General features: G+C 50.4%; 1 protein-coding gene across 3 annotated transcripts in view; it reads right to left on the reverse strand.

Annotated features, from left to right (window-relative positions):
- HSF1 (heat shock transcription factor 1) overlaps window positions 1-16612 on the reverse strand; it is an 82739-nt gene that overhangs the window by 48890 nt on the left and 17237 nt on the right. For all 3 annotated transcript variants that reach the window (XM_088448599.1, XM_088448601.1, XM_088448600.1), the window contains exons 3-7: window positions 11533-11641; window positions 11288-11424; window positions 11005-11129; window positions 10833-10908; window positions 6381-6442 (exon numbers count right to left, since the gene is read on the reverse strand). In XM_088448599.1, coding sequence (XP_088304725.1) covers window positions 6381-6442; window positions 10833-10908; window positions 11005-11129; window positions 11288-11424; window positions 11533-11641 — 509 coding nt within the window. The remainder of the gene's footprint in view (window positions 1-6380; window positions 6443-10832; window positions 10909-11004; window positions 11130-11287; window positions 11425-11532; window positions 11642-16612) is intronic.

Genomic DNA, 16612 nt, shown 5'->3' on the forward strand with positions numbered 1-16612 from the left:
CGGAGCCATGCTACGACTAACTCCGGGGTCCCGCTGCAATCGCCAGATCAGTACTGGCATCGCAGCGCCAGCGGGGTGTTGGAGCGGCAGCATGGACGTCCAGAAGGACAGTCCTATGCTGCTGCATTAAGTGTAAAACAAGAGAAAAAATAAAAAACTTTTCTTCTATAAAAATAAAGCTTAGGGGCTGCTCCTGCACCCCCACTGCACAGTGCAACCGACTCCGGCCGGCACCAAACTGAAACTGAGGTGCCTGTGGCTCGGGGGCGGGGTATAGAGGAGGACCCAAGTGCATCCTGGGAGCTAAAGCTTTAACTGTATGGTGCCGGTGGATCCAGATCCAAGCTATACCCCAAGGTCAACCCTGTGGACCCCTTATGGACCCTGAAGTAGAAAAGAAGGGTACATGTTCTCAGGAGAGCGATATTTGTAACTGTTTGCTGGAGGATAATATTGTGCAGCTGGGACCACCACCGAGATGGGAGGGTCCGGGGGTCCCTAATTGGGTGATAAAATGTGCACATTGTAATTCTCTCTCATGGCTACAGTGTCAACGGCAATATCACACCTACCAAACGTATTATCCCATGTCTCCGCCTCCTCATTTACATACAGTGTCAGGGGCAACGGTAATATCACACCTACCAAACATATTATCCCATGTCTCCGCCTCCTCATTTACATACAGTGTCAGGGGCAACGGTAATATCACACCTACCAAACATATTATCCCATGTCTCCTCCTCCTCATTTACATACAGTGTCAAGGGCAACGGCAATATCACACCTACCAAACGTATTATCCCATGGTCTCCTCCTCATTTACATACAGTGTCAGGGGCAACAGCAATAGCACACTACCAAACGTATTATCCCATGTCTCCTCCTCCTCCTCCTCCTCATTTACATACAGTGTCAGGGGCAACAGCAATATCACACTACCAAAAGTATTATCCCATGTCTCCTCCTCCTCATTTACATACAGTGTCAGGGGCAACGGCAATATCACACCTACCAAACGTATTATCCCATGGTCTCCGCCTCCTCATTTACATACAGTGTCAGGGGCAACGGTAATATCACACCTACCAAACATATTATCCCATGTCTCCTCCTCCTCATTTACATACAGTGTCAGGGGCAACGGCAATATCACACCTACCAAACGTATTATCCCATGGTCTCCTCCTCATTTACATACAGTGTCAGGGGCAACAGCAATAGCACACTACCAAACGTATTATCCCATGTCTCCTCCTCCTCATTTACATACAGTGTCAGGGGCAACAGCAATATCACACTACCAAAAGTATTATCCCATGTCTCCTCCTCCTCATTTACATACAGTGTCAGGGGCAACTGCAATATCACACCTACCAAACGTATTATCCCATGTCTCCTCCTCCTCATTTACATACAGTGTCAGGGGCAACAGCAATATCACACCTACCAAACGTATTATCCCATGGTCTCCTCCTCCTCATTTACATACAGTGTCAGGGGCAACAGCAATATCACACCTACCAAACATATTATCCCATGTCTCCTCCTCCTCATTTACATACAGTGTCAGGGGCAACAGCAATATCACACTACCAAAAGTATTATCCCATGTCTCCTCCTCCTCATTTACATACAGTGTCAGGGGCAACGGCAATATCACACCTACCAAACGTATTATCCCATGTCTCCTCCTCCTCATTTACATACAGTGTCAGGGGCAACAGCAATAGCACACTACCAAACGTATTATCCCATGTCTCCCCCTCCTCATTTACATACAGTGTCAGGGGCAACAGCAATATCACACCTACCAAACGTATTATCCCATGTCTCCTCCTCCTCATTTACATACAGTGTCAGGGGCAACAGCAATATCACACTACCAAAAGTATTATCCCATGACTCCTCCTCATTTACATACAGTGTCAGGGGCAACTGCAATATCACACCTACCAAACGTATTATCCCATGTCTCCTCCTCCTCATTTACATACAGTGTCAGGGGCAACAGCAATATCACACCTACCAAACGTATTATCCCATGTCTCCGCCTCCTCATTTACATACAGTGTCAGGGGCAACTGCAATATCACACCTACCAAACGTATTATCCCATGGTCTCCGCCTCCTCATTAACATACAGTGTCAGGGGCAACGGCAATATCACACCTACCAAATGTATAATCACATGTCTCCTCATTTACATACAGTGTCAGGGGCAACAGCAATATCACACCTACCAAACGTATTATCCCATGTCTCCGCCTCCTCATTTACATACAGTGTCAGGGGCAACTGCAATATCACACCTACCAAACGTATTATCCCAAGTCTCCGCCTCCTCATTTACATACAGTGTCAGGGGCAACTGCAATATCACACCTACCAAAAGTATTATCCCAAGTCTCCGCCTCCTCATTTACATACAGTGTCAGGGGCAACGGCAATATCACACTACCAAAAGTATTATCCCATGTCTCCCCCTCCTCATTTACATACAGTGTCAGGGGCAACGGCAATATCACACTACCAAAAGTATTATCCCATGGTCTCCGCCTCCTCATTAACATACAGTGTCAGGGGCAACAGCAATATCACACTACCAAAAGTATTATCCCATGACTCCTCCTCATTTACATACAGTGTCAGGGGCAACTGCAATATCACACCTACCAAACGTATTATCCCATGTCTCCTCCTCCTCATTTACATACAGTGTCAGGGGCAACAGCAATATCACACCTACCAAAAGTAGTACCCCATGTCTCCGCCTCCTCATTTACATACAGTGTCAGGGGCAACAGCAATATCACACCTACCAAACGTATTATCCCATGTCTCCTCCTCCTCATTTACATACAGTGTCAGGGGCAACAGCAATATCACACCTACCAAACGTATTATCCCATGTCTCCGCCTCCTCATTTACATACAGTGTCAGGGGCAACTGCAATATCACACCTACCAAACGTATTATCCCATGGTCTCCGCCTCCTCATTAACATACAGTGTCAGGGGCAACGGCAATATCACACCTACCAAACGTATAATCACATGTCTCCTCATTTACATACAGTGTCAGGGGCAACAGCAATATCACACCTACCAAACGTATTATCCCATGTCTCCGCCTCCTCATTTACATACAGTGTCAGGGGCAACTGCAATATCACACCTACCAAACGTATTATCCCAAGTCTCCGCCTCCTCATTTACATACAGTGTCAGGGGCAACTGCAATAACACACCTACCAAAAGTATTATCCCAAGTCTCCGCCTCCTCATTTACATACAGTGTCAGGGGCAACTGCAATATCACACTACCAAAATTATCCCATGTCTCCTCCTCCTCATTTACATACAGTGTCAGGGGCAACGGCAATATCACACTACCAAAAGTATTATCCCATGTCTCCCCCTCCTCATTTACATACAGTGTCAGGGGCAACGGCAATATCACACTACGAAAAGTATTATCCCATGGTCTCCGCCTCCTCATTAACGTACAGTGTCAGGGGCAACAGCAATATCACACTACCAAAAGTATTATCCCATGACTCCTCCTCATTTACATACAGTGTCAGGGGCAACTGCAATATCACACCTACCAAACGTATTATCCCATGTCTCCTCCTCCTCCTCCTCATTTACATACAGTGTCAGGGGCAACAGCAATATCACACCTACCAAAAGTAGTACCCCATGTCTCCGCCTCCTCATTTACATACAGTGTCAGGGGCAACTGCAATATCACACCTACCAAACGTATTATCCCATGGTCTCCGCCTCCTGATTAACATACAGTGTCAGGGGCAACGGCAATATCACACCTACCAAACGTATAATCACATGTCTCCTCATTTACATACAGTGTCAGGGGCAACAGCAATATCACACCTACCAAACGTATTATCCCATGTCTCCTCCTCCTCATTTACATACAGTGTCAGGGGCAACTGCAATATCACACCTACCAAACGTATTATCCCAAGTCTCCGCCTCCTCATTTACATACAGTGTCAGGGGCAACTGCAATATCACACCTACCAAACGTATTATCCCAAGTCTCCGCCTCCTCATTTACATACAGTGTCAGGGGCAACTGCAATATCACACTACCAAAATTATCCCATGTCTCCTCCTCCTCATTTACATACAGTGTCAGGGGCAACAGCAATATCACACCTACCAAACGTATTATCCCATGTCTCCGCCTCCTCATTTACATACAGTGTCAGGGGCAACTGCAATATCACACCTACCAAACGTATTATCCCATGGTCTCCGCCTCCTCATTAACATACAGTGTCAGGGGCAACGGCAATATCACACCTACCAAACGTATAATCACATGTCTCCTCATTTACATACAGTGTCAGGGGCAACAGCAATATCACACCTACCAAACGTATTATCCCATGTCTCCGCCTCCTCATTTACATACAGTGTCAGGGGCAACTGCAATATCACACCTACCAAACGTATTATCCCAAGTCTCCGCCTCCTCATTTACATACAGTGTCAGGGGCAACTGCAATATCACACCTACCAAAAGTATTATCCCAAGTCTCCGCCTCCTCATTTACATACAGTGTCAGGGGCAACTGCAATATCACACTACCAAAATTATCCCATGTCTCCTCCTCCTCATTTACATACAGTGTCAGGGGCAACGGCAATATCACACTACCAAAAGTATTATCCCATGTCTCCCCCTCCTCATTTACATACAGTGTCAGGGGGAACGGCAATATGACACTACCAAAAGTATTATCCCATGGTCTCCGCCTCCTCATTAACATACAGTGTCAGGGGCAACAGCAATATCACACTACCAAAAGTATTATCCCATGACTCCTCCTCATTTACATACAGTGTCAGGGGCAACAGCAATATCACACCTACCAAACGTATTATCCCATGTCTCCTCCTCCTCCTCCTCATTTACATACAGTGTCAGGGGCAACAGCAATATCACACCTACCAAAAGTAGTACCCCATGTCTCCGCCTCCTCATTAACATACAGTGTCAGGGGCAACGGCAATATCACACCTACCAAACGTATAATCACGTCTCCTCATTTACATACAGTGTCAGGGGCAACAGCAATATCACACCTACCAAACGTATTATCCCATGTCTCCTCCTCCTCATTTACATACAGTGCCAGGGGCAACAGCAATATCACACCTACCAAACGTATTATCCCATGTCTCCTCCTCCTCATTTACATACAGTGCCAGGGGCAACAGCAATATCACACCTACCAAACGTATTATCCCATGTCTCCTCCTCCTCCTCCTCATTTACATACAGTGTCAGGGGCAACAGCAATATCACACCTACCAAAAGTAGTACCCCATGTCTCCGCCTCCTCATTTACATACAGTGTCAGGGGCAACTGCAATATCACACCTACCAAACGTATTATCCCATGGTCTCCGCCTCCTCATTAACATACAGTGTCAGGGGCAACGGCAATATCACACCTACCAAACGTATTATCCCATGTCTCCTCCTCCTCATTTACATACAGTGCCAGGGGCAACAGCAATATCACACCTACCAAACGTATTATCCCATGTCTCCTCCTCCTCATTTACATACAGTGCCAGGGGCAACAGCAATATCACACCTACCAAACGTATTATCCCATGTCTCCTCCTCCTCATTTACACGTCGACAATGATATTAGCAGTGAATACTACTACGCACACACATTACTCACTGATTGGAGCATTTAGCACCTGCAGTAACATGTACGGCTCGGAGGAGTTCGGTGATCTTCAATAGGGGGCGAGTGTTTATTATATCTTCCCACATAAAGTCCCAGGACTTCATAAATGATCCCATCTCCCAGAGAAAGTAACAGGACATCATACATGATCCCATCTCCCACATAAAGTCCCAGGACATCATACATGATTCCATCTCCCACAGAAAGTAACAGGACATCATACATGATCCCATCTCCCACAGAAAGTAACAGGACATCATACATGATCCCATCTCCCACATAAAGTCCCAGGACATCATACATGATCCCATCTCCCACATAAAGTCCCAGGACATCATACATGATCCCATCTCCCACAGAAAGTAACAGGACATCATACATGTTCCCATCTCCCATATAAAGTCCCAGGACATCATACATGATCACATCTCCCATAGAAAGTAACAGGACATCATACATGATCACCTCTCCCATAGAAAGTAACAGGACATCATACATGATCACCTCTCCCATAGAAAGTAACAGGACATCATACATGATCACATCTCCCATAGAAAGTAGCAGGACATCATACATGATCACATCTCCCATAGAAAGTAGCAGGACATCATACATGGTCAGATCCGAGTGTACACTTACATTTTACGTTTCACTCCCAGAATCCCATTGGACTGGACCAGAGAGATGAGGAACTGGATGAGCTGGAGAGAGAATAGAGAAGGACTCACATATTATTACTGTCATTAATCAGTAACGTGCCAGGGGGAGGACAGGACCCACAGCAGCCGGTACCCTACAATCACATTTTCTTCTTCATCCTATTGGCGGACGGACACTGGGTATATTGGCGGGATACAGGAGTGTGGACACTTAAAATTTAACAGTGTCCATAACTCCTCCCCTTCTGTACCCCACCCCTGCTGGGACCTCCAGTCTGTCCATAGCTCCTCCCCTTATGTACCCCACCCCTGCTGGGACCTCCAGTCTGTCCATAGCTCCTCCCCTTATGTACCCCACCCCTGCTGGGACCTCCAGTCTGTCCATAGCTCCGCCCCTTCTGTACCCCACCCCAGCTGGGACCTCTAGTCTGTCCATAATTCTTGCCCTTCTGTAACCTACCCCTGCAGAGATCCCCCCCCCCCCCAGGCACTATCAATTACTGTACTTCCAGCATTTGTCTGTGTGTAACATGTACAGCAGGTATTGGGGGTAGGTATTTGAGATGTACACTAGGGGGTCTCCTGTGTGTAACATGTACAGCATGTATTGGGGGTAGGTATATGAGATGTACACTAGGGGGTCTCCTGTGTGTGTGTAACATGTACAGTAGGTATTGGGGGTAGGTATATGAGATGTACACTAGGGGGTCTCCTGTGTGTGTGTAACATGTACAGTAGGTATTGGGGGTAGGTATATGAGATGTACACTAGGGGGTCTCCTGTGTGTAACATGTACAGCAGGTATTGGGGATGCAGTTAACCAGTTCCTATGAAGTGAGAGACAGTTGCAAGCCCTGAATGTGTATCCTCTTGACCATCCAGAGAGGATTGTACTTCTGTAACATGTCTATGCTGTGATTGTCCCAAACACCTTCAGCAAGGGGACTTGTATTTTTAAAGGCATTTTGAGCAATAAACCTCTTGCCTTAAGACGTCTGCATCCGCTTGTGTCCTGTGAACACCAGAATAGCTCAAATTACTATTCCATTCTCCAGCTGTTCTGGATTGAGCCCAGTGTCTCCAAGCTAAAGCACTCTGCCAGCTACCGTGCACAGACTGATCCATGGTGAGGGAACAGAGGAAATTAGCCAACAATACCCAGGAGGTGTTGCAGCAGAGTGTCCACACATACCCACAAGTAGGCGGTTCTAGGTGCCTGGGGGAGGCAGTGAGTTACCCGCCTATTAAGCAGTGGAAGGAGTCACTTACAGGCAGTTACTGACAGTGATAGGGAATCGCTAGAAGTGGTGTAGGGAGGCCACTCAGGGACGAGTAACCATTCTCCATTTCACCAGTGACAAATATCTGTGATCGCCTGGCGGAACGAGGTCATCTGATCGCAGAAGCCCTATACCCCATGAGTGGTGAAGTAAGCCCAACCGAGTTGCTCAGGGTAGTGACCCATCAGGACCAGCCGTAGTTTACAGAGACGGTTTAAAAAATAATCCTTAGAAAACCAGTTTCGGACTAAAATGACTACAGAATATGGAGGACACAATGTCTCGTGGTACGAAATGCAGAAGACTCCTAATTCGTTCTTTCGGTTGTCTCGCCCACTTCTGTTTTAATAAGTGTCAGGATGAGACAGACAGATCTCTGAATGTTCAGGCTTCGCCTATTTAACTAGCATTATAGCAAAAAGTCTAGACATTTTTATGGGGCACACCACAGCCTCTGTTTGTCCATTCTATAGCCCCATGGTATGACATCCTGGTGTTTATGGTTTACAGCATACTAATCATGATCCACTAGTTAAAACGGAGATAATGTTTCTCATCTGGAAGACTTTTCTTTTGCCCAACTGCTTGGACAGTTACAGAGCTGGGGGAGCTGTCCTGTAAGTCTCCTTTTCTCACTTCCCATGAGGCTCGCACTGTGTTCCGGACAAAGTAATCTTTGCAAACCATCATAGGAGTCCAGATGAAGAAGGTTCTCTTCATTCACTGGATGTGGTCAGAGCTGTGAGGACTTCAGAGGATGAGTGATGGGTGCAAGATGAAGGATCTTCTATGATGCTCAGAAAAGGGTTGGCCACTGCCCCAAGCAGTCCACTGCAGTGGGTTACTTCTACCAGGTTTGTTGTGGGACTAGTCATCCTGAAAATCTCAAGGCACCCTCTACCAGATGGGCGACTGCGGCTGGCACAGGGCCACGGCTAAGCAGCTGTGAAGGCCACCGCCTGGTCATACAGTCACCAGGTTTCATGGGTTGCATTCACTATTGACCATTATCTCCCAGCATTGGAAGAAGTGATGATTTTTATACTTGCAATAAATCCATTGGAGGGCTCAGGGCATCCACACTTTACGCTCTTGTTCTTTATACAGTTGTTGTTTGACGTTGTAGGAGAACATCGTCCTTTTCCTTCTTCTCTTCTGGTCCTCCCCATCCTGTCCTGTGGAGCTTACAGATACCTAGAGTTCCCATCTGGTGCAGGGTAGAGAGGAGCAGCAGCTATGGATAGACTTACCAATATAAAGTGCCTGCATTCCTGAATTCCATCACTATACCCAACGTACGTATATAAATATATTATAAACCACTCCTTCCCCTCCTCATCTTCCAACCCCTCACTGTTTTCACCTTCGAAAACGGTCCCTCTTCACTGTTCCCTCCACCTACAACTGTAAATGGAATGGGTATGAAATACCGCCGGCCGCATGGACAGGAGCAGAGTGCGACGCAGCGGAAGCACGACAGCGCTGGAAATCCCGATCGTGGATAGGTAAGTATCCACTAACCTAACCCCCCTAACCCTCCTTAGGGGTGCCTAACCCTAACTTCCCCCCCAAGTGCCTAACCCTAACCACCCCCTTCCCCGCTACCTAAACCTAAGTCCCCCGGGGGGGATGCCTAACCCTAACCCTCCCTCCCCCTAGTCTAACCCTAACCCTCCCGGGGGGGGGGGCCTAACCCTAAGTCCCCCCCGGGAGCCCTAAACCTAACCCTCCCCCCGCGGCTGTCCGCTTGCGGCGCCCGACATCACTACGATCGTGATGCCGGGCGCCGGTCTCCCGGCGTCGGGGAAATGCGGGCGTCTACATCTAGACGCCCGGCATTTCACCCTTGCCGGGATAAGACAGTCGGGAAGCCTGCTGCCGGTATATAGGCAGTCGGCTTCCCGATTGCTTCCCCTGTAAATACCTTTCTGCCCTCATCTCACCACTGAAAAGAGCCTCCTGCCTGCATCTCACCACTGCAAAGAGCCTTCTTCCCTCAATTCACCACTGCAAAGAGCCTCCTGCCTGCATCTCACCACTGCAAAGAGCCTCCTGCCTGCATCTCACCACTGCAAAGAGCCTCCTGCCTGCATCTCACCACTGCACAGAGCCTCCTGCCTGCATCTCACCACTGCACAGAGCCTCCTGCCTGCATCTCACCACTGCAAAGAGCCTCCTGCCTGCATCTCACCACTGCAAAGAGCCTTCTTCCCTCAATTCACCACTGCAAAGAGCCTCCTGCCTGCATCTCACCACTGCAAAGAGCCTCCTGCCTGCATCTCACCACTGCACAGAGCCTCCTGCCTGCATCTCACCACTGCAAAGAGCCTCCTGCCTGCATCTCACCACTGCAAAGAGCCTCCTGCCTGCATCTCACCACTGCAAAGAGCCTCCTGCCTGCATCTCACCACTGCAAAGAGCCTCCTGCCCTCATCTCACCACTGCAAAGAGCCTCCTGCCCTCATCTCACCACTGCAAAGAGCCTCCTGCCCTCATCTCACCACTGCAAAGAGCCTCCTGCCCTCATCTCACCACTGCAAAGAGCCTCCTGCCCTCATCTCACCACTGCAAAGAGCCTCCTGCCCTCATCTCACCACTGCAAAGAGCCTCCTGCCCTCATCTCACCACGGCACAGAGCCTCCTGTCCTCATCTCACCACGGCACAGAGCATCCTGCCCGCTGCACAGACCCTTCCCCATCTCTCTTGTCCGCTCCTAACAAAGGAACACCCCCTTCTGCCACCTCAACATGTTAGAGTCCATGCTGTTGTCTTCCCTCACATGGCATGTCCATCAATAGAGCAAACAGCCCCACATTCTCTCTCCCTCTTCCCTCAGCAGAGAAAAACCCCTCCTCTCTTCTGTCATTCAACCTGTCATAGACACCTCCTTTCTTTATCTGCCCCTTCAACAAGCCAAAGTTCACCCTACGCTGCCAATGCAGCATTACAGCCCCATTAATAACCAGAACATGACGCTCTCGCAATGTTACAGACACGTGGGTGGGTAGATACAGGCACAGACATGATTTATCAGTTTTGTTTTGACCATATCAGGATCTCATAAAGGACATTGGGGTACTGCACCTTCTACCCTCCTCCCCTTATTGGGACATCAAACGCCCCGTAGCTCTGCGGGTCAGTATCATCTTACCTTATTCACCACTTTCTGCTGCTGTGAGTGTTTCTGGCGGAGACTGGCCACCTCCCTCCAGAGCGCCTCGTTCTCACTGTGGACGCAAAGAGGGTCACAGTAAGGCATTCGCCAGGCCTGGTGCCCGTGCACGGAATATGCACTATGAATATATATATATGACATAACTTACTGTTTCATGGCTAGCAGCCTGCCGTCAATGCCCTCCTGTTTGCCTTTCATGCCCTGCACATCGGATATCAGTTTGCTGACATTGTCCTGACGGACTTTCACTTCCTCGGTTTTGGTTGCAGCCATCTAAGGAGAGAGAAGTCCTGGGTGAGTTATCATTTCCCCCAATGCCATGGTTCAGCGCATTAGAACATCTCCATGAAGCAGAACGTACATTCCCCCCTTCCACGTTCCCAAAATCTACCTGCGGCCCCACCATTACCTCCTGGACACTCTCCACTCACATTGTTAACTTTGCGCTTGATGTTTTCCAGTAAGTGCTCGTAACCGCGAATGAAATACGGATGCTGGAATTCCGTATCATCCTTCTCCGGCTTCAGCAGACCACCCTGCTCTATGTGGACCACCTTCCGGAATCCGTCTAAAGAAGAAGAAGAGTAGGAGCTTGGTCACACTGCACACACTCCGTATCGCAGAGCACGTCATTAGGCGGCACGCTCTGCGGGAAGAGACACAATAGGGTACTTACACATATTCAGCTGCCGGACAAAGCTGGCCATGTTGTTGTGTTTGAAGTATTTCGGGAGCACCTCTTTGGCAAAGCAGCCCTGGTCAAAGACATGGAAACTGCTCCCTTCCTGGATATAAAATACAGCGACAAAAGTATTTACAGACGGCGGCACTGGTGGGGCGAATTGGTCCCACATACTAACCCACAGCAACATCAGTGGTGGCATGTCTTCATGGAGTGAGTCTAGGTACAGGTACACGGGGGGAGCAGTGCACCGGGTACACGTATGGGTCAGTGTACAGCATGCAGGGTCTGTGGTGGGGATTGCAGTGCACAGGGCATACATGTAGGAGGGATCTGTGTGCATGACATGCAGGTTGCAGGGTACAGGTACACGTGTGTGTGGGGGGGAGCAGTGCACTGGGTACACGTATGGCTGAGTGTGCAGGTTGCAGGGTACGGGTACACGTGTGTGGGGGGGAGCAGTGCACTGGGTACACGTATGGCTGAGTGTGCAGGTTGCAGGGTACGGGAACACTTGTGTGTGTGTGGGGAGGAGCAGTGCACTGGGTACACGTATGGCTGAGTGTGCAGGTTGCAGGGTACGGGTACACGTGTGTGGGGGGGAGCAGTGCACTGGGTACACGTATGGCTGTGTACGCAGGTTGCAGGATACGGGTACACGTGTGTGGGGGGGGGAGCAGTGCACTTGGTACACGTATGGCTGAGTGTGCAGGTTGCAGGGTACGGGAACACTTGTGTGTGTGTGGGGAGGAGCAGTGCACTGGGTACACGTATGGCTGAGTGCACAGGTTGCAGGGTACGGGTACACGTGTGTGTGGGGAGCAGTGCGCTGGGTACACGTATGGCTGAGTGCACAGGTTGCAGGGTACACGTGTGTGTGGGGGGGAGCAGTGCACTGGGTACACGTATGGCTGAGTGTGCAGGTTGCAGGGTACGGGTACACGTGTGTGGGGGGGAGCAGTGCACTGGGTACACGTATGGCTGAGTGCACAGGTTGCAGGGTACGGGTACACGTGTGTGTGTGGGGGGGAGCAGTGCACTGGGTACATGTATGGCTGAGTGTGCAGGTTGCAGGGTACGGGAACACGTGTGTGTGGGGGGGAGCAGTGCACTGGGTACACGTATGGCTGAGTGCACAGGTTGCAGGGTACGGGTACACGTGTGTGTGGGGAGCAGTGCGCTGGGTACACGTATGGCTGAGTGCACAGGTTGCAGGGTACGGGAACACGTGTGTGTGTGGGGGGGAGCAGTGCACTGGGTACATGTATGGCTGAGTGTGCAGGTTGCAGGGTACGGGAACACATGTGTGTGTGTGTGTGTGTGGGGGGGGAGCAGTGCACTGGGTACACGTATGGCTGAGTGTGCAGGTTGCAGGGTACGGGTACACTTGCGTGGGGGGGAGCAGTGCACTGGGTACACATATGGCTGAGTGCGCAGGTTGCAGGGTACGGGTACACGTGTGTGTGGGGGGGAGCAGTGCACTGGGTACACGTATGGCTGAGTGTGCAGGTTGCAGGGTACGGGTACACGTGTGTGTGGGGGGGAGCAGTGCCCTGGGTACACGTATGGCTGAGTGCACAGGTTGCAGGGTACGGGTACACGTGTGTGTGTGTGTGTGTGTGTGGGGGGGAGCAGTGCACCGGGTACACATATGGCTGAGTGCGCAGGTTGCAGGGTACGGGAACACGTGTGTGTGGGGGGGAGCAGTGCACTGGGTACACGTATGGCTGAGTGTGCAGGTTGCAGGGTACGGGTACACGTGTGTGTGGGGGGGAGCAGTGCACTGGGTACACGTATGGCTGAGTGCACAGGTTGCAGGGTACGGGTACACGTGTGTGTGTGTGTGTGTGTGTGTGGGGGGGGAGCAGTGCACTGGGTACACGTATGGCTGATGCGCAGGTTGCAGGGTACGGGAACACGTGTGTGTGGGGGGGGAGCAGTGCACTGGGTACACGTATGGCTGAGTGTGCAGGTTGCAGGGTACAGGTACATGTGTGTGGGGGGGAGCAGTGCACTGGGTACACATATGGCTGAGTGCACAGGTTGCAGGGTACGGGTACACGTGTGTGTGTGTGTGGGGGGGAGCAGTGCACTGGGTACACGTATGGCTGAGTGTGCAGGTTGCAGGGTACGGGTACACGTGTGTGGGGGGGAGCAGTGCAGTGGGTACACATATGGCTGAGTGCACAGGTTGCAGGGTACGGGTACACGTGTGTGGGGGGGAGCAGTGCAGTGGGTACACATATGGCTGAGTGCGCAGGTTGCAGGGTACGGGGTACGGGTACACGTGTGTGTGGGGGGGAGCAGTGCACTGGGTACACGTATGGCTGAGTGCGCAGGTTGCAGGGTACGGGTACACGTGTGTGTGGGGGGGGGGAGCAGTGCACTGGGTACACATATGGCTGAGTGTGCAGGTTACGGGTACACGTGCGACCTTGATTTTTATGCCCTAAAAAACGCGTGACATGGCCCCTTGTACTCTGCAAAGTGATCGCTGCACATATTCAGGAGCCTAAAATTGTAATATAAACAGAATTTTGACACCACCTTAGGCTGAAAAAAGTGCGATAATCTCATTGACAGACAGAGCCGCTAGTTACAGATCCTGGACCGCGGACGTAAAGGCGGATGTTATAGAGCCATAAAAACCAGATGAAATCACCAAGTGCAACATAAGACTGGAGGGAGTGCCTGCTACACAACGAGAGCGTCATCTAAAGGACGAGGCTCAGGAGCTCATTCAGACCCGCTCGCAAAAAGGGGACGGTTATTTAAATGGAGTGCTCGCACTGCGTCGCGTAAGGACGCCCACTATGTGTCAGCGAGCTACGGCAAAGTGCGCTCGCAAGTGTATGAAGAAGCCCCCTTGCCACTCGCAACAGACGTCATCTCTCGGGAAATGAAGGATTAATAGGGACCATCGTGAGCCATCGGAGCTGCTCGCAGCCCTTGGGGTTGCCTTACCCTGCCGCAAGCACAGCGATCAGTGCCGGTTGAAATACATGCAAGTGACGTGTACAATGACGCTACTTTGCTAAATATGCACGCCCTTTAAGCTGCGTTTTGGTGGCCTGACACGCCTGCATTCGCAAATCCACTCCCCTGTTCACAAGCACCTTCCCGTTACCTCCCACAAACTGTGCTATCGGTCACTCGAAGTAGTGACCGGATAGTGGCTTACGAGCAACCAAAATCAGATCGCAACAAATGGCTTGCGCACGCGCACTGCGAATTATATGCATGCGAAGATGGCCGAAAATCGCTCAGAGCGAGCGGTTCTGAATCAGGTCCTTAGTTCACTATCCATGGCCTGCTGTAAATACGGAGATATCTGAATGGAGGCGCTAGAAACCTTGTACCAAGGAAGCCCCAGTCGCCTAGTACAATCACCGAGGGCAAATTTACAGCCCACACAGTCTGCCGTCCCGGAGTCTGCACTGCTATGGACACCTGTCCACATTGCTGGAACATCATTCTCCTGCCCAACGCTGGATAATGCCACCAAAACGACAACCCCTGATCAAACAGACTCAGCTCACAAATGTTACAATCACCTATTCAAACTGTGGTGTAGCCTGTCCCATTTCTGTAAGAACTGGATCTTGGATACCCTAGTCTGGGCACTGCACCACCCCAAAGGTCGAGAGCAACTTTCTCAAGACCCTCATGCATAGAGAGCCAACAGACTTTGCCATAAGGAGATCATGTCTAGAGTGTGAATTTGGTGGCATTAGACTTGAGAACTTGCCCATGGAACTGCAAAGCCCCTGCTGTGTCCTGTACATGAGCGAGGCAAGAATCCTACCTTCATCAAGAGATCGGCTAGATTAGGACAGATGGTCGCCCATCGGGAGCTCAGAACGGCAGCACTGCCTAAACAAATCTCTGTCTATACTACCAGACAGAGCAAAGCAGACAAATTGTACCAGAGAGGAACTATATTGTCGGGGATAAGGACCTATTGGCCATCAAGTTGGCTCTTCAGGAATGACGACACATGTTGGAGGGAGCTAAGTTTTCGGTGACATTATATACTGATCATAAGAACTTGACATATCTCAAGACGGCCCGTTTAAATTACAGTCAGCCTAGTTCACTGGTCGGGGAACAGGGATAAATTACCCCAAATGTATAATGGACGGACAACCGGGCATGTATATTAATCATTGCATGCCCGGCTTTCCGTCCATTACCCCCAGGAATGGAAGTCACTGGCGTCAGGGACCTCCAGCCCGGCGTCGGAGGAAGGCTCTAAGCCGGACGCCCGCTGAGATGTTATTACCAGCGGGCGCCCAGCTCCTTCCACGCAGCGCAGCGTTAGCCGGAGGCTGGAGTTCTCTTCTGAACTCCAGCTTCTGGCTCTCCCCATGCGCACTATGGGAGAGACGTCATGACGTCTCTCCCATAGTTCCGAGGAGCAGCCGGGTGGACAGGATGGCGGCAGATGCAGGAGCAAGGATTAAGGTAAGTGGTTTTTTTTTTTTGCACAAGCGGCACTACAGGGGCATTATATGGGGGCACTAACACAGGGGCATTATATGGGGGCACTGCTACAGGGGCATTATATGGGGGCACTGACCTTGCCTATTCTCCGTGCCCTGCATACGTCTGCTCCCTGGTACTGCGCTTGGTATACAGGTTCTGACCTTGGCTACGCTCCGTACCCCTCATACGCCGGCTCCCTGGTGCAGTCTTGTCCGTTTGGTACTGACCAGGCCTGTTGACTAAACTGAAAGTCTTCTCCGCTCCATCCAGAGTACACCAGCACCTGTATAGGGGAACCTATCCTGAGGGCAGCGACCTGTGTTGGACTCAAACAAGTCCATACCTTCTTGCGAGGGTCCCTGGTGAATACCGCTGACACATTGGACTCGGCGCCTCAGAAATAGGTCTCGCCAATCCTCGAATACGGGTTGCGTCCATTATCCAGCAAAGAGTTGTGATACTTATTATGATTAGAGTAAAGGTTCCCTGCACACTAAAGGCGAGTTATCTAGTGTACGCACAGAGGCTGCCGGACCACCTACAGTAAGATATAAAATATGGGAGTGAGGGTGGCACATCTCCCATATTT

This window comes from Taudactylus pleione, unplaced genomic scaffold, assembly GCF_031769625.1.
Source record: "Taudactylus pleione unplaced genomic scaffold, aTauple2 ptg000460l, whole genome shotgun sequence".
Taxonomy (NCBI): domain Eukaryota; kingdom Metazoa; phylum Chordata; class Amphibia; order Anura; family Myobatrachidae; genus Taudactylus; species Taudactylus pleione.